Source organism: Phascolarctos cinereus, unplaced genomic scaffold (assembly GCF_003287225.1).
Source record: "Phascolarctos cinereus isolate Bilbo 61053 unplaced genomic scaffold, phaCin_HiC Scaffold_4;HRSCAF=312, whole genome shotgun sequence".
Taxonomy (NCBI): Eukaryota; Metazoa; Chordata; class Mammalia; order Diprotodontia; family Phascolarctidae; genus Phascolarctos; species Phascolarctos cinereus.
The window spans coordinates 151,558,558-151,585,275 of NW_027555847.1; the positions used below are offsets into that span (position 1 = coordinate 151,558,558).

Consider the following 26,718-nt stretch of genomic DNA (forward strand, 5'->3'; position numbering starts at 1 on the left):
TTCATCTTTGTATCTCCTGCAAGTAGCACAGTCCTTTGCAAACAGATGCTTAATAATAACACATATATGTATATATGTATGTATGTGTGTGTGCATATATATATATATATATAAAATATAAATATATATATATACACATATAAACATTTAAGGTTCGCAAAGTGCTTTACACAAATTGCCTCATTTAATAATAATAATGATAATAACAACAATGATTGTTGACATTTATACATTGCTTACTATGTGCCAGGTACTGTGCTAAACACTTTACAATCATTAATCCATTTGATCCTCAAAACAACTCTGTGAGGTAGGTGTTATTTTTATTTCCATTTTATGGACAGAGACAGACAGAAGTTGAGTGACTTGTCCAGGGTCACACAACTACTAAGTATCTTAGCCTAGATTTGAATTCTGATCTTCTTGACTTTGAGTCTAGCACTCCAGCCACTGTGTCAGTAGCAGAATGTTTGCTGAAATGAATTGAGTCAGACTACTAGTATTCTACTGCCCCCAGGGGTAAGTGATATGAATTATTTCCAGTGGTGGAAGTAGAAGCTTTATGTTTATACAGGTACTTATCACCCTCTGGAACTGGTGGCATGTATGTTGCCAGTGCAGACTGGAGTGAGTTTTCCTTTCCTACTTTTATTATCCGGCAGTGCATTTGTATACTCTAAATTTGCCAAGATACATTGGGAGGGGAGGGAGTGGTGGGAGTGAGTTCTGGAGAACAGGAGAGCAAATCACAATTATCCAACAGCTCAAATGCATCAGCTCTTGGAGCAAGGCCAGGACCTACCCTACATCCCACCGAAATCATCTATAGATTTCCAGTTTGCCAGAGGGTAGAAAAACTAGCTCAATTAAAACCCATCCCGTATCACTGTTAACTCCTCACCACTAAGACATAGATTTGTAGAAGATAATGGACAGAAAAAAAAAGACCTGCTACATAGTCAGCAAAAATGGCATCACCCTAATTTTCAAATCCACCAAAGAAGGTGGAAGTTGAGCAATGGTAAGTGAAAGAAAAGACAGCAAAATCAGTTAACAAAAGACAAGTGGCAAAGGAGCACCTCTTCAATGAGCTGTCTTTATTGCTATAAGCCTAGCACTGAATTCTCTTTCTTTTATGAAACATATTTTGCTAAGAGGCAATCTTATCTCAAATGAAGTTGAATGTTTTCCCCCATATAACTCCAAATTCAAAAAGGTACTTTTTGGTTGTTTTTTGTTGGGGTTTTTTTTTTTTGTGAGGCAATTGGGGTTAAGTGACTTGCCCAGAGTCACACACAGCTAGTGAGTGTTATGTGTCTGAGTCTGGATTTGAACTCATGTCCTCCTGACTTCAGGGCCAGTGCTCTATCCACTGCACCACCTAGCTACCCCCCCCCCCCAAAAAGTACTTTAGGATGCACAAGATGACTCAGCTGGGATGGCAATGCATGCCTATAATCCTGACTACTAGGAAGACAGCAGCTAGTGGGATTGCTTGAGTTCAGTAGTTCTGCAATAGCTTCTGCAGTAGATACCCATTTGAGTATCTAGGTAGTCTGACACCAATATGGAGGGCTCCCAGATTGTCTATGGTTGGGCAAACTGAACCAGATTAGAAACAAAGCAGGTCAAAGCTTTTGTCCAAGCTAAACTGGAAGTGGGATTGGAAGCAGGGGTGGCCACAGCATTTTTAGCCTGAATGAGATACAAAGACTCAGTCTTCTCTCACCTCCCCCCAAAAAAATTAAACCCAAAACAGTGGGGGTAGCTGATTCTTAAATTACACATGTTGCATTGTAAGAAAAGAGAGCAGCTGTAAGCTGGAGGCTTAAACCAAGCTATTATCAGTTTGTACCACTGATGTCAGTAACACCAATTTACATAGTCAGTTGGCTATAAATGCATGCATTTCTAGACTCTTCCAAACACTAATATGCCAAAATAAAATATAATAAACCCTTATTAAACACACCATACATACAGATGTGTGCACAATGCTATGCTTAAATATAACAATTCCCTCCCTATTCCTGGGGAGTTTACTAATAAGGTGAACATTTATTACCCTCTCTAGGTACACACAAATCTGTAAACCTCTTCAAAATGTGTCCCCCTCAGAAATGAACACAATGCTGCCAAAAAGATGAAAAGCAAAAGGAAAGCTAAGAAAGGCTCATATGAACTAATGACAGTGAAGTTGGTAGGACCAGGAAAATAATGTATACACAATGTACATGGAAAGAACGATACCAAAAACTACAATGGCCAAGTCTGGATCCAAACAAGAGATAAGCAAAGCCACCTCCACCTGCTTCTGGGGTGGGGAGAGGGAGGACCAGAGTGTGGAATACTGCATCTACAGCACTTCTGAAATATGCTGTTTAGTTTTCCTCACCTTTCATTTTTTTATTCTTTATCATAAGAGATGGCTATCCTGAGAAAGGACAGGGGAATGACAATAAAGGGAAATGCAAGTGATATAAAAACAAAAGATATTAAATTATTTCTTTAAAAAGCAAAAGTATTATAATACTTATCCCACACATATGGGCCTTCGATGAATCTGGCATAAACCCAAATGGTAGTCTTAATAAAGAGGTCAGGCTAAGGGAAGGAGATAGCAGTCTAACACATCCAAAAACCAAAGGAGACACAGGTTTGAATTGTCTAAACCACAATGATACAGACTTTTTTTTTTAGCACATCTAAGGGAAGACTTGCTCTGTAGTTAAACTAGCTGCCTTGCTCTCTCTGGGAAGTTAATCCCCATAGCTGAGTTAGTCTTGAATATTAACTTACAAATCAAAGCTATTTAAATTCAGAGGCAATATGGTACAGCAAAAAGACTGGGAGTCCAAAAACCTGGGTGGGAGTAGCAGTTCTTCAAATTAGCTGTGTGCTCAGCTTTGTGCCTCCATGCCCTCAATTTTAAAGGTGACTACATGGATTGCTAAGGGCCCTTCCAGCAGTTCACATTCTGGGGAGGGTTGGGGAGACCAGGAAAGGCCACATGCTGAAGGTGGTATCTGGGCTGAGTCTTGAAGGGAAGAGAATGAATGCTGAAGGCAGGTAAAGGAGGAAAACATTCTACCAATGGGAGACAGCCAAGGTAAAGTCATGGTTGAAGAACCCCAAGTAGTCCAATGTTACTGGATCTCAAAGTATATGGAAAGGAGTTTAAAACACACAAACACACACACACACACACACACATTTATATGTAGGACTGGAAAGGCAGAAAAGGGTCAGGTTTGAAAAGCTTCAAATGCCAAAGGGAAGACTTTATATTTGAGGCTGAAGGCACCCTGACCAAGTCATTTGCCTCACTGGGCCTCAACTTCTTCATGTGTAACCAGAGGGCAGTATAGTATAGTAAGTAGAACCTTGGCCTCGGAGTCAGGAAGATCAGGCTACAAAGTCCCACTTGACACAGATACATTGGGCAAATCACTTAACTTTTCAGTGCCTCAATGCGACTATCTAGATATCCACCTGTACTGGCAGAAAGAGTTGACTATACTAATGAAATAACAGGCCTGGTTCAAAAAAATGACAACAAAAAACAAAACCATAAGGGACAAACAGAATGATGCCTAAGGTTCTTTCCAGTACTAAAATCACACTGGGGATAGAACAAGCTGAAGCAAGCTCTGGGCTCCAGAATTAATCCCCACCTCGGTTTATTTTCATGCAAACACACAGCAACTGCCTCCATATATTCAAAATCTTAGCATTACTATTTATTTAGTTCTTTTCACTTAACTCTCTTCTCTATACTAAGCTCCCACCCTCAAATTTTAACACTTCTACCTAGTATAAACAACAGCACCATTTTAAGGGATCAACTTTCACTATAATAGATATTAATACACATAAAAGTAGAGTAATGGGAATTTGATTTCTAAGACGGGTCAGAGATTCAATTTTCCCCTTACACGTTTAGGTGGTCCATTTGCAACATGGTTCCATTTGCAACCACACTGTTTGTGAATGGGTGTATTTTAAAAGAACCAGTCAGCATAATGCAATATGACTAATCGATTGAAACATATGAAAAGGCTGGAGGGTCAGGAATATTTAGCTGTAATATTTATCATACTGTTGCTAAGTTATATGCTACTTAAATATTCAAGTCTAAAACCTATTAAGAAGGTTTTCATAAAATCTACATAAAATTACACTTTAGATTTCAGGGAAACAGAAGGCACATGCACAGAGGTTTAAGGAGAAAGTTCTTAAATAAAAATATTAACAGTTAATTTTTACTTCATTCAAGAATTTGACATTTAAGGATTCCTTTAAAATTGTTTTTCTTCTTTTTCAAAGATAAAGTAACCCTTTGCTTTCTTATACATTTTTTTTTAAAAACACAGGGCATTTATATTTTAATAATCATCTTCCCTTTTCCCCAAAAGCTCTATTTCACTACTCTATCTCTGCCCTTTTGAATTTGCCAAGTATTCACATAAAACCTGTGATATCTAAATTTCAATTATGGAGTATCTGGTAGCCCCATCATCTATCAAAATTTCACTTCTGCCAAAAGTAAAGTGGTAGCTTGGCTCCACTATTAGCAATGAATAAAAAAGATAATCTCAATTGTTTTCAATGTTATGAGCTGATGAAAGCTTATTACTGAAAAATTTAACCTCTGTCCTCTGAATGAACAACAAAGCATCCTTCTGGGAAAACGGCCGCCTAAGTACATTATATCTTCCTGCAGACCAATGCTGCCCTCTCTATAAACAGATTCTCTCCAGAAACAGTTAAAATCATGAGGTTACCAACAATATACGGTATATGTTACACCTACTAGCTATGTATTAATAGAAAATGCTAGCAGTTACTGAGCTAAGACATGAGAAATCTCCTTGGAAACACCCAAGCCAGTAATCCCTTTGGAAGTTTTGTTTGCTGACACCAATCACTAAGTCTCCTCCCCTGTTTAGAAAACTACTAAAGAGTTAAAGGTACTTACGGTTTGCCCCCTGGGATTCCTGCTAGATTTGGAGGGATTGTAGGTACTCTCATGTGAGGAGGGGGATCAAAACCAACCTGAACAAAGGGTAAAACAAAACAAGAAAAAGAAAGAATATCTCAGACTTAGGGAAGAACTGGATACAGCAAGTGACAAGATAATCATTTTGACAACTTTTATATTTTTTTAAACGAAAGAAGGAAGGAAACACACATTTATTAATCACCTACGTTCCAGGCACTGCGCTAAGCACTTTGCAAATATTATTTCATTTGATCCTCACAAGAGGAGGTAGGTGCTATTATTATCCCCATCTTAAAGTTGAGCAAACTGAGGCAGACAGAGTTAAGTGCTTTGCCCAGGATCACTTCAATAGTAAGTGTTTGAGGATGGATTTGAACTCAGGTCTGTCTGATTCGTGAGCCTACTACATGAAGAGTAGAAAGCAGGACAACATTTGATGATTTTTGCCCAAGTTTCTTTTACCCCTAACCCACTCAGAAAATATGCCAGAGAATACTGGCATTTCTTAATTGTCTTTTACAAGTCCGCCCACAGGGGCAATATAATTCTCCAAACACCACAGGCAACACAGTTATTTTGAAGAAAAAACAAAAACAAAGAAACCATGCTTAAGATGAGAATCAATTTCCCATGCCACTCTTTGAGACTTTATAATTCTCCATTTATCCACCTTCTCGCCCACAAATTATACAAACAAGTAGATGGACCTAGACTTTACTAAGAGAGCCCACGAAATGTCCAACTCAAGTGCAGTTAACATCTGATAGATCATCTACTTTGTGCATTATTTATGGTCAATTATTAATCTCTGACTCCATTCCTCCCGTTGCCAAACACGTTCCCCGGGCCAATATTCCCAACCATTACCAGAGTGTACCCATATAACACAAACTTACTTTAATAATACTATCAAATTACAATCAAGTATTTCATCTGCAGGGGACCAGGGAGAGATGAGTCAGTACTACATATATAAACTCCTTTCCCTTTCACTAATATGATCAAATCTGCTTACCAATCTTCCTGACTTTAAAGAGGGAGAGGGAGAGCGAAAGGAGGGCAGGGGAGAGAAGAGAGCCTAGCTATGAAGGTATAGTATGGAGATTTCCCCTTCTCCCTTAGAAAGACTAAAGACATTCTCAGGAATTCATCTCTTTAAATGTTTTTTTAATCATAGAGGCCTCAGGACACCTTATATACACATTCTACACAATTTAGTTTAAAGGATGATTTTTTTAAATGGACATAGGCTAGACCGGAAGGTACCTTAGAAGTCATCTGATCCATCCCCTCATTTTAAAGATAAGGAACTGAAGCCAAGGGAAATAAATGACTTTCCTAAGGACACATGGGTTAAGTAGCAAAGTCAAGGTTTGAAGCCAGGGAATTCTAATTCCATATACAGAATGTTTATCAAGTTATAACTATTTTTATTTTATTTTCCAACTTAAGAAAAAAAAACTTGAAAAAACAATTCAAAGCCTTATATGAACTTTCATTTAAGTAGTCTTAAAACACACCCACACCCACACACATATATACCCCACACAACTGTGGTGGAGGAAAACCAGATGTCTCCAACCGGTTAAGTCCCTCGTAGCTTCCTAATATTACCTTTTTTCATCCACAAAATAAGTAAAACAAAAACAGTTTGGCATTTATTAACGAACCGTATCACTGATGAAGGCCAACAGAAAGGAAAATGTATGTAAATACAGTGAGACTCTTTGTTTTTGAGGTGTGGGGTTTTGCTATTCTTGACCATGTAGCAAAGTGAGACACACAAGGAAGCAGTCAGCCCTTGGTGTTCCTCCAACCCAGGAGTTTGACAGGGCTAAATGAAGCATGCAGCTTTTCTCACTGAACCAAAACCCATCCCACTGAGATGGAAGCAGTGTGTGGCCTACCATTGGGGAGCGTCCATAGGCCACCACGGCAGCTGCAGCTGCGGCGGCACTCATCTGGGGAGACATGTTGTGTAAACTTGCGTAAGCTGCTCCAGGGCTGGTCAACTCGCCATTCATGCCAGCATGGGGGACCATTCCAAATGGAGCAGGGTATGGGCCAGGTACTGCCAGAGGTGTCCTCAAACCAGCTGCTGGAAAGGAATAAACACTGTGGTAACTCAATGTTCCAAATGGAATCTGACCTCTAATACCATTATCGCCTTTTCCATATACGTGACAGATATGGGAAGGAAGACAAAGAATGCCATCTTGGAAAATGCATATAGTCCTTTTTTCCTTAGAGCTCAAAATTGAGTAGCATGAAAGGAAAGGCGCCATATAAAGCACTTTCATGAATATTTTTCATTCTCTGTCTATTGGAGTGGGGTACAGCAGAGAACTGAAAAGTATGAAAAGTCCCTCCACTGATCAATTTGTCATTTATAGTCTTAAATAGCTGCCTGGGGCACAAAGAAATTAACTTCCTCCTAATAACATAGTAACTATAAGAAGCAGAAATTGAACCCAGGTCTTACTGGTTCCAAGGACAGACCTGTCACTTTAACACACTACCTTCTTCTCATTTGTCTAGACCAAGGGCTCTTAACCCTCATCACAGACTCCCCTCCCCTTTGGCAGGCTGGAGAAGCCTTCTTACAATGTTTTTAAATGTATAAAATAAAGTACATAGGATTACAAAGAAAACCGATCATACTGATATACAGCTATCAAAATATTAAAAACAAAACAAAATGTTCACAGGCCCCAGATTAAGATTCCTGGTCTAGACAAAATACCTGCTGAGTAAGAATGATCAAATATTAATTATAAGCCCATTTTGCAGACAGGGAGTTTATGTTACAGAAATAAAAGTATTTACTTGACCTCACTGCCGAGGAATATTTTCTTGGTAAAATCTAACCTTTTCCCCGTTCAAACTTTCCATATAAATGAAATGTCAACCATGGTTCTGTGTAAACTAAAGAACGGTTTTAGAAGTGATTATCCTGGTATTTATTTTCTTCTGTGCCCAAGCTGTTTCTTTTCCCAATGAGGTTGATAAAGTTGAGAGTTATAAGTTTATTCATAGGCCAGCTTTGAAGTTCAAATATCCCTCACTTCCTCTGAAGGAGAGAACACCATCTCCTGAGGGACACACCTCCAGCAAACTAACCAACTAAAAGAGGCCGAAGGCACACTCAAGCCTAACACGCCAAGCCGCCTCAACAAATATTAACTAACTCAGACACAATAATAGATTGGTAAGGAGCTTACATTCAGAATAATTATCAGAAACTTTATTGGAGCTTCTACCATTTGGATTATTTGGAAATAAAATAAGAGCCGAATGTAAACAGTCTGAGGCAGAAAAGGGTGCAGCTGCCGAAAACCAACAGAGAACAGCTGTTTCTTATCACGGCTTCTCAGTGATATGAAGGAGAGGAGAAATAAGCACATTTAATATTCATGGAGAAATGACATTACAATAAGATTAAAGGGAGACTCATCAAGCACAGAAAAGAAAAAGAAAAAAAAAACCCAGAGGCAATGTGTTCTACCAGCTTGGTTAACAAGGGGGTCCATTGTTGGAGGCTTGCCGAGGCCTGGACGAAGTCCTGGAGTTGCGCTGGTGCCCGGGGTTGGCACATCGCTTCGAGGAGTTGGTGTGCTGGATTTCAGAACGGGCGTGCTGGCTTTTTCATGCTGGTATCATTAAACAAATTAAATGAGTATTATTTTTAATCCAAGCCATATTACACAATTTATCACAACAGCAGCTGGGACACTGGGCACCTACTAGCTACTCCCTCGGCCAATTTTCATAAATCCACACAATGTTGACAGCATTAACTTGTGAGCGAGAAATGTTGACCTTTCCTCTTTCTGCCAGAATTAAAATTCAAGCTAGAAAAGCAGAACACGATCACACTTCTTCCTCCACAGATTTTTTTTATCAGTATTTTTCTTCAAGTCTATGTTCTCTGAATCACTGACATCTCAATTAACAACAAGTTAAAATGAGGACCAGGGGCCATGAAGGGAGAACTTCACACCCCTCCCCCCCCAAACTAAGCACCAACTCCCGTTTAAGAGGCGAGACACCCCTTCTTCTCACTTGTCAGTAACAGCAAGGGTAACACCAATGGTTGGAAAGCTATGGGGCCACCAGTTTCAAGAAAGCCACAGAAGTACCATTTCAAATCCAAGGGGCTTACAACACAGATCCTAGTGATATAGTGGGAACAGGGCCAAATTGGAATCCTGCCTCTCTGCTCCTTACTTACTTCTACCTTTGTGACCTTGGGCAAGTCAGTTCAATCTCTGGTGCTTTAATTTCCTTGTCTGTTAGGATAAGGAAGTTCACAGAATCATAAATCTAGAACTGCAAAGGATCTAAGAGGACAAAGTATCCAACCCTCCCATATTACAGATGAGAAAAATGAGAAACCCTCCTACCCCCACCACTGGGGAAATTAAGTGACTTGCCCAAGGTTACACGGGTGGTCAACATTAGTCTCTCCATCTTAGGTCCCTTCCAACTCTAGATTTATGATCCCATGCATCCTGAATGAAGGATATGGCATTCTCTTGTGAATTTTAGGTGGGAGAGATTATGGAAGAAATAAATGGATCACTGACACACAACAGCCTAAAATTACATAGGGCAAGGGCTCTTGACCTAGAGGCCATGAACTTTTTTTTTTAATGTTTTGATAACTGTATTTCAATATAACTGATTTTCTTTGTAATCTGATGGATGTATTTTGTTTTGTACATTTAAAAATATTATTGTGAGATGGGGTCCAGAGGCCTCACCAAACTTCCAAAGGGGTCCAGGACACGGAAAAGATGAAGAACTCTTGACTGAGAGTAATGACATAGTATCTACCAGCACTAGTAGTGGGAGCTTGTACATTTTCTAACTCTTCCTACAAAAAATTAGCCAAGGCTGGCACATCTAATATAAGTGTTCTAGAAGGTACTACTCTCCTGCCATCAACATTTTATGGGCTCCAGAATCTTCTGATGACTTACAGTTCTTAGTTCTGAGTTTATACATAAACCATATATTATATGTAAACCATACATATGTATAAGCATACACATGTGTGTACATGGATACATGAATGTGTGTACACATATGGCTATGCATACATATACGTGTATGTATATGTATATATGTGTGAGACTAAATTTTCACTAATATTAGTGCTAGTACTGACTATGCATCTTTTAGCATGCCCATACACATTCTCAGTTCCTTAGCCAAAGACAGCATGGACTTGGGTTAAAAAATACCACACAGTTAACTACAGTATTGAAAGAAATGGGAACCTCCCCCCCCCCCGGAAGTTTGTGGTTTTCTTACCAGAATTTCCTCTTTAAAATTTCTGGGCCCTTTGCAGCCAGCACAAATCCCCTCAACAAGACAGCAACATACTCAGAAATTATGTTTAGTTCTCTTTTTAATGTGTAAAGACATACAACTCAGATGTAGCCCTGTATTGGAACCCACAGAACATCTAGCTGTCCACAAATGAATTCCAGCTGAGGGCCCAGACCCAGACCCAGACTTAAGCAGTTTTTCTAGTTACCTATTCCTGGAGGAAATAGACCATTACATACCCTAGATCTAAGGTTTAGAGAGAGGAACTTTAAACATTGTATACTCTGTCTTTGAAATTTTATACCATACAACAGCAGAGCATCAAACATAAAAATGTAGTACAAAAAAAAAAGAATAAAAAAAAAACTTGATACATAGGAAAAAAGTTAAGTGCACATAATAAGTTACAGCAAGGTAAAGGTGTTCTCTTCAGGGATTGGTATTTGGGGGGGGGGGTTAACAATACAGTTCTACACACCAAGTTTGGTTGGTAAGCAGAAGACAACTAAGGTTCAAGTTTCAACATTTAGAACCTATTCTAAAAAACTCTCTGCCAATCAATGTTTTTGAAAAGAGATCTTATGGAAAAAACTGACTGAATACCCTCCAAGGAGGCCTAAGGTAGTTCGCAAAACTTACCAAACTCATCTCTTTGGATTTCAAGGAAGTAGAACTTCCTGAGGATGCTGTGGATGCTGGACTGCTTGAGGCATCTTTCTTCAGCAGGCGGTTTTTGTCAATACCATTTTCCCGAGGCGAATGTGCAGGGCTTGCCCGTGGGGATGAGGGATCCTCCATAAAAATAACCAAAATTTTCAAAGATTTAGCTGATCCACGACACTTTTAACCAATCCTACCCATAACCAAATTAATTCCCCAGACCTAAGGGGTAAAAGTGCCCATATCTGACAAATTGTAAACTTTCTGAATTAGGGAATATGTATTTTTACAAAAGGTAAACAAAGGTATACGTATGTATTATAACTAAAAACAGCAAGTGATTACAACCAAGCTCCCAGCCATTACTAGGCAGACAGAAAGCCAGGAGTTTTACCTGCCCCTCTTAATACACATGAGTATCCTTTGTGTGTGTCGAGAAGGTGGTGGTAGTGGTGGTGGTGGTGGTGGTGGTGGTGGTGGTGGTGGTTGCGGTGGCAAGGCTAAACATAAGTTAAGGGCTAGAAAAGGAAAATAATACTACAAACCAGACTTAGTAAGTCAAAGGAACTGAATTAGGTTTGGTTTTGTTTTTAATTGAAAACTATCAATCCCATAAAGTTTGGGTCAGATTGTTATTGCCTTATCCATGACCCAGCAATGAGCTTTTTTTCTTACTGAGTAATAATGACAGAAAGTACCTTTGTTTAATTTATTTTGGGGACTTATCAAACACTTTTACTCAGATCTCAAGACATTTTTGATGACAGAGACTGACAGAATAATTACCTCATTGGACACATCCACAACTAAGTTGTCATCGCTTTTATCACCATCACTGTCCTAAAAAATTATTTTAAAATAGTCCTAGTTAACAGAGTGTCAAAGGTATTCAAATCCTATACTTTAATCTGCATTACCAGAGGTATATTACTGAAGTCACAATCTTCCTTTTGATAAGCTAAAATATATATATATATATTCTGATATAAATCAGGGCATTTTCCTTTTCTTTCTCTCTTTTAATTTTAAAAAGGATATCAAAGGCTTTATTAGATACCATGCTAGTTCTAAAACAACAGTAGTTACATTCAGCCAGCATTTATGAAGCATCTACTACTACTGCACTAGGTACTGGAGTTATAAAAGATAAAAAGACAGTTCATCTCCTCAAAGAGCTTAGAATCAAAATAGGGGTGGGAGAAGAAAAGAAAAATACAATGTATACACAAAATTGAGTATAACTCAAGTAGAACCTGATGGGTCAAAGAAGTGTTCTGGGACAGCTGAAGGAGAGAGAAATCCCTTTCAGAGGGAAGAAGCATTAGGGAAAGTTTTGTGGAGGATGGGACTTGAATCATTATTTGAAGGAAGAGAAAGTAACAAAAGATATGGAAGAGGGAGTGGGTTCTAGACTTTTAAGTAGGACTATATGGAGAAAAGAGGAGTGCAGAACAAGGTCAGAGAGGAATAGTTAAGAGTATAATTTGGCTCAGAACAAAGAATACAGGAAAGAGAGGTGTGAAATGAGACTGGAAAGGTAGAGTGGAGTCAGATTAATAATAGAATTCACTGTCTTTCCTTCCAAATCATTCCCCCCTTCCTAATTTCCCTATCAAGAGAACCACCAGGTACAGTCAAGCAAGCCTGTGATGTTGAGCTTCCTTACTCTATCCACACAACCAGTCTGTTGTCAGATCTTGTCATTTCTACTATTATTTCTAACATCTCTAGTTTACTTTTCCTTCTCTCCAGTAACACTACCACAACTCTATCTAGTTCCAGCTCTCATCACTTCTTGCCAGGATTACCCTAATAACCTTCTATTTGATAGCTCTGCCTAATTTCCTTCAAGAGTTAGCTGAAATCTCATTTCTTGTAGGCCTTTACAGGTCAACTGGCCCCCTGGGAGCTAGTGCCTTCCCCCTCCTTCGGACTGCCTTCTCTTACTCTGAATATATTTTGTGTGTAACCAATTATCTACAGAGTGTTTTCTCCATTAGAACACTCCTTAAGAGCAAGGGCTATTTTTTGCCTTTTTTTAAATATCCCTACCCCTTAATGATTGGCATATAGTAAGTTCAATAAAAACGTGCTGACTAAGAAGTGCCTTAAAATACTAGGTTAAGGAGTTAGTATTTTATCCTATAGGAAATAGAACAGTCATTTGTAAATCAATCCTCCATTAAGGGGCAAAATCACCATAGTTTGGTTCATTCCCTACTTAACCAAAAAAGTAACCACAAGCCTAGTTATTGATTAGGATGGTCTTTATAAGCCAAGATAAGGAAGAGAACTAATGTTTAGGTTTCCCTTAAAGTCAATTTACGTTGCTTTAAAAAAAAAAAGAAAAGAAATTGTCTCCATTCACTAGACTTTTTAAGAGGGGAGTTAGTCCTTCTGGAATGTGAGCAAAAAGTAGCAATCCTTTCAGCAGCCATTTATTAAGCACCTACTAAGTATAAAAACACAGGAGAAAATTAAAAAAGAAAAAGTCCCTGGTCTCAAGGAGCTTACATCCTACTAGAAAGACAGAACTCATTCATGTGTAAGTCAACATAGTGTGTGTGTGTATATATATATATAGAAAATAATTTCGAAAGAAGAAAAAGCTGAGGTGGTGAGGGAAGGGGGAAGGGTGGCACACCTGCGCTTTAAAGGAACCAAAGATTCTAAGAAGTAGTGGTGAGGAGGGTGTTCCTCCCAGATCACCTGTGCTGAGGCTAGGAATACGGGACAACTGATACACCATTGCGGGGGCAATTTCAGGAATTCTTGGGCAGGGGAATAAGAAGAAATAAGACTGGAAAAGCAGGAGGAGCTAGATGGGTCTAAATTTTGCACTATATCCTCGACAATAGGGAAATAATCTCTCTATGGAGCAATAAGATTTACCACATTAGGGAATATGCCCAAGTTTCTCATTGTACGAGCCACAAATGACCAAGGTAATTAAAGGTGTGTAGAACTGGAAAGGCCCTCAGAGATGACCTAGTTCAACTTCCTCTTGTTACAATGAGTTAATGAGGTTAAGGAGGTTAAGAGACTTGCCTAAGGTCACATTGGTTGTAAACATAAGTTTGGCATGAACTCCACTTCCTAATATAGAAACGGTTTAGTGGAAATAATGGTATTAACTAATTATCAGGCCTCAGGCAATGTCTCTAAAACCTCAGAACCTCCAACACCTCATCTATTCAATAAAGAACCACATATCTAGGGCTACAAGGGACCTCAGGGTCATCTACTCTAACTTCTTCATTTTAGGAGATGACGAACTATAGTTGAGTAAATGAGATAGGTAGTAAGTGGCAAAGCTAGAGATGGGAGAAATAAGCATTTATATAGCACCTACTATGTGCCGGAGGCTATGCTAACTACTTCCAAAAAAAATTTCTCATATAATCCTCACAAGAACCCTGCAAGTTTGGGCACTATTTTCCCCATTAAAACAGAGGCAAACAGAAGTTAAGTGATTTGCCTAGGGTCACACAGCTAAGTGTCTGGGGCTGAATTTGAACTCAGGTCTGCTTGACTCCAGGCCTAAAGCCTTCTCCAGGGTCAGAATTAGGTAAGATCAGAGGTGTCAAACTCTCTAGCATCAGGCAAATATCTGGAGTGTAGCCAAACCCAATTAAAATGTAACTGGGAAATGTTTAACAAGATAAATAAAAATACAAAGATAATGTTAATTTGCAGTTTCGTAAGTCAATATGCCACCCACAGAGATATATTTCAATTTGAATTTGACACCAGTGGGCTGGATGATCTTTGAGGTCTAATTCAAATGGTCTATAATATCAATGAACCCTAACTGTCAGGAGGTTTAGTCCTTTACCCAACTCCATTACAATTCCATCATGGTCTAACAGACCAGTTTAATACTAACATTATTATTTTTTTAAACATCAAATGAAAATGCTGTTTTTTCCTGATATTATATTTTAGTGTTAGCCCTCATCTACCTCCAAACCTGAGGATTGATAAAGCACAGCATTAGTTAATTGAGACAGGTGGTATATAGGTTTTAAAAGTAAATATTCCAAGGTACAATGATCAATTTCCCCTCCAGAGTGCTAGGTAAACAGGGGGTTTGATTATCCCTCAGAAGCTCTCTACTACACATCTCCTTCAGTTGGCACCAAACTACCCAAATAAACAGGGCACCTGTCATGAATTATTTACTTACATAGTGACTGGAGTCTTTATCATCCACCTTTCTTTTTTTGATGTCACTAGAATATTCAGGTCCATTTCTACGCTTATCTGTTCCTCTTAAGCTATCTGGTACCAAGAGAGAATTACTCTGCCAAGACAAAAAAAAAAAGCCAATCAAAAATTTCTTCAAGATTTCTTTGTTCTTTGTGAACTTCAAAATGGGATGTGACAGATGCTTTGGGAATGTGATACCTAACACAGCCTTTTATTCCATTTAATTCAAGTCATCATCAAAAGACTTTCAAAGCAAACATTTAAAGAAGTTCGCACATTTTAGAGAAGGGACCTTGGCTTTGCCCAAATCAAGCATTTCAGCTGGTTGACTCTGTACCTTACCATTCAGCTTCCTATTCAACTCAATTCATTGTTAGAGAGAAAAGGTTACAAATTTATTCATAAAAATACATTTTGGGGGTACATTTTTAGTGATTTCCTGGTTGGGAGCAAAAAGAGGGGAAAAAAAGGCAAATGAACTAAAACTTGGAAGACACAACCTTCCTAGGCATTTTGATGAACACAAGTGCTGCCAGAATGACACTGAAAACTCTTCAAAAGGAGATGGGTGTGGCTCACAATTTAGCTTCCTAAAAGACAAATCACATTTTCCACCACAATAACGAAGAAGCCAAATTGAATTCCTTCCAATTTATTGCTGGAAATAAGATTTGGCGTTTCCACCTTTAATGTTCAACTCACCAGCAGCTCTGGAATTTAAGAACAAAACGGAACAACAAGAAAAAAAGTGATTCTGTCACAGTGAATCTCAAATGAGGAGGCCCCCCAGCACAGAAGACAAGAGCAAAGACTAATCTTTTCCACAAACTACATAGCCTCCTTTCATTCAGATATGCTAAGTACAAACTGTTGACTCAAAGAAAACAGGCATTTTAGATATTTTGGGGTCACATGCCCTGATTCCTTATGCCTTCAATCCCTACCTCCCCTCAGGCTAAAGCATTACAACATGTTACAATGAGTTCTTTTAAAGTGCAGGATTAGCATATGCAAGGGGGCAATTTGTGCAGTGATGTGTTCAGGCCATTAACAAAGCTGAAGGGGTGGGGGTGGGGGAGAGTGAGAGTAATGCAGTTCTTTCACAAAGAAAGAACCCCCTTCTAAAAGAGGGTCAGGGAATTGAGTAGGGAAGTTTGGGGGCAATCCACCTTTCCTTTTTTAAAGGTTTTCCTCTTTAAAAACAAACTTCAGATTATAAGGCTTTGGTTTTTGGGGGGCAAATATTTTACAATGCATTTAAAAAGCTGTGAATATTCATTCCTTTTGTTGTGATGGTTCAATCCAGTTTGCCTCTTCAAGACCCCATTAGCAGTTTTCTTGGCAGAGATAATGAAGTGGTTTGCCATTTCCTTCTACAGCTCATTTTACAGATGAGGAAACTGAGGCAAACAGGGTCACACAGCTGGTAAGCATTTGAGGCCAGACTTGAACTCAAGGTGATGAATCTTTTTGATTCCAGGCCAAACACTCTATCCACTGCATCATCTAGCTGTTTACCAGAACAGAAGGCAAGGCCGAGGGGGGGAGGGAGGGAGGGACACACAACATCCAGTTCATTGGACTCTGAATGACTCCCCCCTGAAAAACCAAAGATGCCACCATGGGAGCTTTCTAGTCCTCTTAAACATTAACACTCAACCACAAGAAGGAACAGGGAGAGGAGGAGGAGGAGGAGGAAGAAAAGAGGGAACTGCAGGCAATCTGAATCCTCTTTGGCCTACTTCAAGGGGCTGTATCTGAAAGCTAGCTCCAAGCTCTTTTATTCATGACCACTCAAGCTAACCAAATGCCAAGGAGGCTTACATAAAAGCATAGGGGAGAGGGGCCCAGTGCAATTCAGTACAAAGAAATTCAAAGTAATGTCTTCACCACAGTATTTTGTGGCTGAAAGGTGGCCTTGTTGGATCATTGAACTAATTACGTTGACAAAATGTGGGCTGAAAAATAACTGGTCTGTTGGCCAGATCCCCACCCGAGAGCTGAGGAGGGTAGAGGGTGGAAGCAGAAAAGGTAGAAATAATCAAATGTTAGCTCAATATGCAAAGCTGGCTTCCAACAGGTTGCTTAGTCAATATGTCAATGCTCCTCTCCACTAGGTGAAGAGGTACATCTGTGGGAAATCATCACTTTAGACTAGCAACATTATGCCTCTCCAATAGGCACAATGAATACAACAAGGGAATCCACCAGAAAGTACTTATGAGAGATTCAGAATACAGGAACTTGGTTCTGAGGAATAAGAAGGCAGAGGAAAAAAAAAAAGCCCAAATACACTACAACAGGTCTTTGTTGAGCCCTTCCAAATACATAAACTTAATGCTCCTTTCTAAATGGCCTAAAGCAGTTTTCTTTTCTTTTTTTCTTAATTAGAGCTGGGCTAATTAACCTGCCTAACCATTTGCAAATTGGCCACTTTTGGCTACGGGATTTAAAAGATCACAATCACAAAATCTCCAGGTAAGTCAAATGAATTTATAGGTAATAGGCCCCAGGGTCTTAATACTGTGCCTAACAAATAGTAAGTGCTTAATAAATACTTGTAGACTTGATTTAGGGTCTGAAACAGGCTTGAAAATCCTGGACTAAGGATTCTGGGTCAGGAGTACTCAAATTCATAGCACAATAGTGTCTAACAAGTTTTGCCAGTAGAATCATACAGAGAACAGCCCATATTCCTATCTGTGAATGTCCCACCAAGGGGTAAGTGAGAGGAAACAGAGCTCATTCTGTCTTTCATTCCTCTCTATTTCCTTAATTTTGTTTTGCCTCTGATTTCATCATTTCTGATACAAGCAATTTAACTAGGGAAGATGAAGGAAATTCCACTCAGCCACTACTGTCCTTAGAAATCAAAAGCGAATAATAGGCAATTTAGTGTGTAAAATGTGTGTGTGTGTGTTTATTACTTATTTAAAGGAGTGAGTAGGGGGAGTAATCATAGACTCTGGAGTCAGAGGACCTGGATTCAAATTCAGCCTTGAGTGATTATTGTATTACCTGTGCTACCCCTAATGCAAATCACATTTAATCTTCCTGGGTCTCATTTTCCTCACCTGCAAAATGATTTGGTGGGGCTAACCAGGCTCCGAGTTCCTCCCAGCTCTTGACCTATAATGCTATGACTCAAAAAATATCACATTAATGAACACTAGATTCTTTGTACATGTATTAATGTGCCTTCTCCCCTTTTTCAGTGTTTGGCTTCATTTGAATAGTCATTCTGTCATTTTGAGACTTTTTACAAGTAATTTTGAAAGAACCTAAAATTGAATATTAAATAAACTTTTTTTTAAAAAAAAAGAATTTCCCCTGAAATACTCTAGACATGGGATAAAAATAAGTTAGCATTAATATTGCGTCTTGAAGTTTGCAAAGCACTTTTTATAAATGTTATTTCATTTTATCCTCACAACCCTGGAACATAGGTACTATTGTTATTTTCATTTTCCAGGGAAGAAAACTGAGGCAGACAGAGGTTAAATTGACTCGACCAGGGCCACACCATGCGTAAATGTCTGGTGAATGACTTAATTCTTAAGTCCAGCACTCTCTATTCCCAGGCACTCTCACTTGTAACCATAGATGTGTAAAAGAGAAAGAAAATGATAAAGAAATTATCTTAGATATGAAGTTATTAGAAGAGATCAATACGTAAAATTAAATAGTGTCTCTCTTTAAACTTCATATTCTAATGTCTTTATACTTAGATAATAACACTGTCACAAAGACACTACTTAAAATCTACGTGGGTCTTTTATGTACCCGTTCTACTTATTATAGCCGTCTATGGTCATTTTAAGTGTGTTGTTGAATACTATACATAGACCAATTAGTCATCTTCTCAGGTTGTACATCATGGTCCCTTCAGATTTCTAAGAGTTTGCTTTCATCATTCATTCATCTCAGTATACCCAAACACAAAGACACAGAAATTAATATTTGAGAACCCCAAGTGATAAAGGACTCATCTTACAAACCATTCTAGCCCCAAAGGCCACACTATATGTTGATATTTTAAAAATTAAATCTTAGTTGAACCCATGAACTGCAGGCCATTAATGAGATTAGATGCAAAAGATGTTTTGGGAAGAGCTACAAATATCAACTTTTTTACAGAAACATGGATTTGGAGTTAAACAGGGCCCTTTGAGATCTAAAAAAATAATAATTACTAGCATTTATACATGTAAGGTTTGCAAAGCACTTTACCTCTATTACCTTATTTGAGCCTCCTAATAATCCGGTGAAATGGTTATCATCATCAGTGGCTTGCTCTGAATGTCAGAAAGGTAGTAAATGTGTGAGGCAGGATTCAAAGTTAGGCTTTCCAGACCCAAAGACCAGTATTGTATGCACTCTGGCACATAAGAGCTCTATTCCCCCATTTAACAGATGGGGGAAACTGAGGGCCAAGAGAAGTGAACTGACTTGTTGAAGGTCACACAAGTAGTAAGTAGCAGTACTAGGATTTGAACCCATGTTCTCAAGAGTCCAGATCCAGTGCTCTTTGTACTGTATTACATATCCTCTATTATTTTATTTTGCAAAATAAATCAATTTGCCTTCATATAAAAACTACTGCATCCCTGCCCCTTGAGCAATCTGAGCATTTTTGGTTCCTACAAACCTGTGACTTATAATAGCACATACTGAACTATACAGATCTTTGGACCCAGAGATAACACAACTAGACCTAAAAAAGATCAAAGTAAGGGGGGAAAGATTCATATGTACAGTAGTTCTTTTTATCATGGCAAAGAACTGAAAACCAAGGGGGTGCACTCCATCAACTGGGGGAATGGCTGGACAAATTACAGCATATGAATGTCATGGAATATTACTGTTCTGTAAGAAATGATAAGAGATGTTTTCAGAGAAACCTAGGAAGACTTGTATGAACTGATGAAATGTAGTGAGCAAAATCAGAACAATTTATACAATAACATCAACATTATGAAAGTGGAAAGACTGAAATATTTAAGAACTCTGACCAATTGTGATAACCAACCAAAACTGAGAGAAGCCAAGCTGAAGAAAAGACAGCCCACCTCCTGAAAGAGAGGTGATGAACTAAATATACAAATGAGACAAGTCCAAGCTGGACAAGGCCAACGTGGGAATTTGCTTCTGTTGGTTACCCATCTCTCACAAGGGTTTCTTCTCCCTGCCCCCTCCTTTTTTGCCAGAGGGGAAAAGGGAACGTAGAATGAAGAGAAAGTGTTTGTTAATTGAAAGAAAATTCAATTAAAAAGATATGAGGGAATTAAACCCAAAACATACTTCTATCACAAAATGTTATTTGGTACCACAGCTGGAAACAAATTATTGGGCTGAATAAATATTAAGTGTGCCCCAGAATGGCATGCCTTATTTGTATTCATGCACACCCATACCACATGCTTAATGGTAACAAGAACAATGGTGTAAATATGGGCTTGTTTCATTGATGAGAAGAGCAGTTAAGTAAACATGAAATTGCCTGAGCTCCCATAGCAGGGAGTTTTCTCATTTGTGCCCCTGCGGCTTATTAAGCATTTCAGTTACAGAGAAGTCAAAAACCAAGACCGCTATGGGACCCATGAAAGTGGATGACTTGTGACAGAATATAAACAAATGTGGGGGGTTGGGGGTAAAGCAACCTCCTTGCTAACGCTAATAGCAATGATGCGATGGATCTGAAGGGGAATGTGCCAGTTAGAAAATGGCACAGTGTGAATAAGTGCATGTTTAAAATATCTTAAATGGGCTAATGTACCATACATTACAGAGCACTCTCAAAGCCATTTGTGCAACGTAATTTTATGGAAACATGTACCAGTTCCTCTTCCTCCCTTCCCTGAATGTGCTGCACCATCCAGCTCACCAATTAGGAAAAGGTTTTAATGTTCTGGGTTGAAGGGTTCAATAGATTCTCTGGTTATATAATGGAAATAAAGGTCCAAAGGTAACAGGAAATAACACTTCTACTTAAGTCACATAGCTTTAATTGAGTAACCTAACAATTGAGTAACAGCTCACCTGGCTGGGCTGGAAGGAGCCTTAAGTTAAAGGAACAATAAAGCTGGTTATCCTTACAGTCTCACAGACACCCAGGGGATGCTACTCGCCTAAAGTATAAAGGGGGAAAATATCTCAATCAGTGGGTTCCAACATGCTAAGGGCCCTTCCAGCACTTCACATTCTGGGGAGGCCAGCCAGCTCAGAATGACTACAATGTATCTGTATGTCCAGGAATCCATGTGTATCTATCAGCATCATAAACAATTACACACGTGTTCTGTGGACTGAATAATTTTCCCTGAAAATATATGCATTTCCATTTTTCAATTGATAAATAGGACTGATTGAGGACAATACCCAATGACAAAAAGCTGCTTTTGATTCTGTTTTTGAAAATGGTATTTTATTAATGAATACTAAGTGAATAAAACTACCATAAAAATGTTTTGATGTTAAAAGGGGTCCTCATATTCAAAATAGTTGGAAACTACCCATTCTAGATGATATATCAAAGTAGTTATAAAGTTGATCCTTGCATCTTATTCTCCCCCCCCCCAAGGCAATCAGGGTTAAGTGACTTCCCCATGGTCACACAGCTATTAAGTGGCCATCTTATTCCTTGTATTTTACTCTTCTCCCACTCAACATTAATACTCGTCCACATGGTCTAATATGCTTTTATAAACAACTCCAGGGAAAAAAAAAAAGCAAACTCAATGAACCATTACATTCTGTCACTTACCAGAATATTTGTTCTATACTCTTCAAATATCCTGGGACCTGAAAGAAACTTTTCTGCCAACCAAATCCAAACCATGAAACCATCAGTGGCAAACATAAAAGAAAAACTCACTCATGGGTACACTGAGAGCTGGGCAGGTTTCCTTAATGTGAAGATAACGCATATCACTCAAACGGATTTTTTTTTTTTATTGCCATGCTGATTACCCTTGGGGACTTTCTCCAACCACAAGAAAAGTATCTGTGTCAGAGGTATAGACTGGGAGCTCATGATACCTCACTTATCCTGTTGTACTCCGGCAGTGGGAACTTAATTTGCTAGCACACTCTACACATCGACAATTAACTTTACACCAAACATTGTAACAATTAGGTGACAGCGCACCTCATCACATCTGTGTGCCTTCTTTATCTACACCTGGCACCAATTAAATAATTGCCACAAGCTATACTTTTTTTCCCCCAGCACAGTTGGTCATTCATAGATTTTGCTGTACATTTAAAGACTACATGATTGACTTTCTAATCCATTAAGGCTGAATCCTCACTTATCAGCAAGACAGGGCAAAAGAGCAAATCTGTTCATTTAGCAGCTCCATCACACCTCGAAGCCTTGGCTACCCAATGGATTGGCCTAAAAGATGTACATCTATTTAAAAGGCTCAAAATACGGGCAAGTATCAGTGTGCTCTTACATAGTATACAACACTACAGGGTATATTCCTAATCCATATGGGTTAAATAGAAATTAATACATCTATGAAACAAGAAAACAAAGACAAAATTTTAATTGGTTACAAGGGACCTTAAGTTAACTTTCTGTGCCTTTATCAACATGCTTCTCCTGTCCTCTAAATATCTCTTTGCTTCCTCAAAATGACTCACAATGTGAGGCCTTAACTGTAAGCGTCATATGATTTTAAAACCTCTTTTGCTTGTAGTATTTTGCCAAAAACCAATATTGTCATTCTCCTGGTCATCCGGTAAAGCATGAGTTCATTGCTGTTCAGTAGTTTTAGTTGTGTCCAACTCTTCATGACCCTATTTGGGGCTTTCTTAGCAATGATACCAGAATGGTTTGCCATTTCCTTCTCCAGCTCATTTTACAGATAAAGAAACTGAGGCAAAAAAAAGGTTAAGTGACTTGCCCAGAGTCACAAAGCTACTAAGTATCTGAAGCTGGATTTGAACTCAGGTTTTCCTAACTCTAGGCCCAGCACTCTATCCACAGCATAATTTCAGAAGACCAAAATGAGACCTATTTCCAATATAGGAAATAATGGTCTAAGAACTAGGCTGAGCCCTACGGTTTTCATGAACAATTCAGTGAAACTCTCAATCCCTTATATTCCTCACCTGCAGGATTGAAAAAAATACCGCTGCTATGATCATGGAGCAGAAACTGTGAAATCTGGGTAGACTCAATAATATGTACTTAATAATTAACTGACTGATCCAACAGAAAAAGGCACTGAGTTTGAGGTTACAGACCTGAGTTCAAATCATGGACCTGCACAACCCTGTCTAGTCACTTTAACCTGTCCTGGCCTCTGCTTCCTCATTCCTAAAAAGTGGTGGGGTGGGGGTGGGGCTTGGGGGGAGGCAGGATGGTATAGTATGTAGAGAACTGATCTAAAGTTAGGAGAACCTAGGGTCAAGTTCCCTGAAATTTATCATTTATCTACAAATTTTAATTCTTTTGCGACACTCGTTAGTAATTAAACCAACTACTTCAAGTATACTAAATAACAACCTAATATATACAATATTTAGCCCTTAACTAGTACTAAAGTTTCCATAAAATGCTACCTTCTGCCTCTGAGTACACACATGCATACATACACAGAGGGTCCCAAAAGCCTTACTGCACTAAGACTTTTGGGACATCCTCTGTGTGTGTGTGTGTGTGTGTGTGTGTGTGTGTGTGTGTGTGTGTACACACACACACACACACACACACACACACACACACACACTAAACAAAGGGGCCTTTAATTCTACTTGAATGTTAGCCTTCTCTATTAGGAACATTGGACTAATAATAGCACCTACTTTTCACAGGGGTTCGTGAGGACAATGTTAAGATAGTATCTTTAAAGCCCTTAGCACAGTACATGGCATATACTAGGCTCAACTAATGAATATTTGGTTCTCATCCTCTTTAGGAACTAAGTTTAAAGTGTTTTCCATCATGTTTTAAAAAAAAAACTATGAAATCTCATGCCTTCATGTATTCTTTTCTGTTGATTCCTTGGTATAGGTAAGACTGAGAATTATACATAGTGCTAAACATCTCTTCCTCTTTTTGTTCCCTCTGGCAAATGTGAGTATCAGAGGTAAGTTACTGTAGGAAGGGAGAGATCAGTGTCATATTACAGGGGTAGGGCTACATGAAAGCAAAAGCCACTTGTGTAAATACATCACATACATAACACGTTCACGCACTTCAGGGGTATAGTTGCCTCAAAGAGTTTATACTTCTAAAAAATGGGCTACAGAAAAAGACTGTATGAAGAGTTTTGTTGAATGCGGCGTAGGATACCTATATACTGATGGCAGACCTTAAAATACCCATAAATGACCACTGAGGATTTAAAACAAAAACTAAAGGGATCTTAAGTACCCAAAATATGGCTTTTCTCTAGGCTATCCATGGATATTGAAAAATTAGATTACACAAACAATATGAAAAATGAGATTATCATCTCTGACAAGACAGCTCTTTACACTATTAATTTAGAAGCTACAGAACACTGACTCTGAAATATGAATTAAACATGTCACAAGTACTTCAAGTTTGATATAAACTATCCTACACCATGGAGAAATTTCAGGTTTTACTTAATACAATATTAAATTTTCTTTTATTCAAGGAGCACAAATTCTGCTATGGTATAAAGAAAGATTCCCCTTTCTCCCCATAAAAGAGGGAAATGGTTAAAAATAAATCCTTAATAAATTTAAAATAAAAATAAAATAAAAAATAAAAATAGTTAATAAATCCAACAGATACTTTAAGTGCCTATTATACATGTGCAAGAAAAGGAAAATGAAATTACATTTTCCCCAGTAGGTAATAAATTCACAAGGGGTGTATCTTTTAAAAAGCCCCAAGAAGGATCATCTCAGTCAAAGTATAAACACAAAAAAGGTAAACTTTAAAAAAAAAAAAGCATGGTATAGTGGAAAGAATTCTACCCAAGTTTATCAGCAGACCCAATTTCTAGTACCAGACAATGCCACTAACTAGCTAGCTGGCTGACCAACCTCCGCAAGTAACCTATCCTCTCTAAATCTATTTCCTAATGTGTAAATTGAAGGAGTTAAATGTAATAATGGCTGCGAAGTCCCTTTCTAGCTCAAAATTCAATTATTTTCTGTATTTCTACTTTTCACCTGTTCCAGACTACACTTATGAACTACTTAAGGAGAATTTTACACCTCTGGATGCTCACATAAGCAAACATCTGTTAAGCCCTTTAGCTTAAGCACCAATGACCAACTCAAGTTTCCTTCTTCAAAAGTGGAACAAGGAAAATGCCACTAATTCTAAATCTTTCTATATGAACCTTTTGTACCATGAGAACCTGGAAACAAAGACTGAGTCTAATTAATTTTCAAATCAATTCCAAATACTAAGAAGTTAAGGCTTTATGACTGCTAAATGCTGTTGCAGTAAGCCCTGGGTTTCCCTGTTGAATGGTCATAACTCTAGTAACTTTTCAACCTTACAAACACCTTAGAAAAGTTTTTCAGGTTCTTGAAAATTTGTGTGACAAAAGCTCCTTGGAATTGCAATTCCTTACAATTTCTGTCAAGACTCAATTTAAAAACAATCAGATTTAGGATAGATGAACTGTGTGATCTAAAGACCATGCCCTTGAAACCTGATATTATGAACAGGAATTCTACCTGAATTCTCACTTATTGGCAACTTCTGTTCACACCGAGTGAATTTGGTCATAAAAGTTATCAAGTTTGATCTGAATTTTCCAACATAAATATAAAACTGCCCAATTCTCCTGAAAAAAAATTGTTTAAATAACTGAAAATGAAGATGAACAAATAAGTCTGACACATCCCCCTCCTCATTCCCCCAACATATACAACTTGGTCCCAGTCTAAGGGTCCAGCTTTTACACTTTATGTAAATAATGGGCTGCTTAATATGGGAAGGGCAAGAAAAAGCTAATGAAGAACAAAACAAATAACTCTTCTTAACCCCTGTTGCAAATAGCCAGTGGGCATTATCATTATGTTGCATGTACTCATGTTTCTGTCTGCCAAGTTCTAGGCTTGGTATTTCAAATTATAACATTTACTTTTTTTTAAAAAAGGTACTGATGAATATATTTTCCTATATGCACCCATACGTATCCTCTTAAGTCATATTAAACTCTGTATCAGATAATATACTCAGCAAGAATCATAAATGTGTTCCTTTAAAAAGAAAAAAAAATAGCCAAATTATACTGATGAAAAGGTAGCAGCACTCACCTACTTACTATGAAGGAGAATTAAGGCAGGTCTATGAAAAGGTCAGATCACAAAACTGTTTAACACCTGCCCGCTTTGCATTATAGGCTCATAATATTATGAACTAATCTGGCAATAGACACTAGATATTCTTGTTATATTCTTAATCTGAAAACACTAAGACAACAAATGTTATAGATTCTGCCTGAGATAACAGAAAATTTTTTAAAAATACAATGGAAAGGTCAATAAGCAATGATTTGATTTATTTGTAT

At 38.3% G+C, this 26,718-nt stretch overlaps 1 protein-coding gene and 1 non-coding gene across 12 annotated transcripts in view; both read right to left on the minus strand.

Moving 5' to 3' along the window:
• Positions 1–26,718, minus strand: part of TLE1 (TLE family member 1, transcriptional corepressor) — a 118,631-nt gene that overhangs the window by 29,539 nt on the left and 62,374 nt on the right. For 6 of the 11 annotated variants that reach the window (XM_078152665.1, XM_020966919.2, XM_020966922.2 and 3 more), the window contains 6 exons: positions 15,183–15,299; positions 11,783–11,836; positions 10,976–11,128; positions 8,508–8,652; positions 6,910–7,100; positions 4,979–5,055 (listed from right to left, as the gene is read on the minus strand). In XM_078152665.1, coding sequence (XP_078008791.1) covers positions 4,979–5,055; positions 6,910–7,100; positions 8,508–8,652; positions 10,976–11,128; positions 11,783–11,836; positions 15,183–15,299 — 737 coding nt within the window. The remainder of the gene's footprint in view (positions 1–4,978; positions 5,056–6,909; positions 7,101–8,507; positions 8,653–10,975; positions 11,129–11,782; positions 11,837–15,182; positions 15,300–26,718) is intronic. The other 5 variants (XM_078152668.1, XM_020966925.2, XM_020966920.2 and 2 more) reach the window with 2 other exon arrangements.
• On the minus strand, positions 9,952–10,075 carry LOC144457329 (small nucleolar RNA SNORA17). The gene has a single exon (XR_013486641.1). It is a non-coding gene; the product is annotated as a small nucleolar RNA SNORA17 (small nucleolar RNA).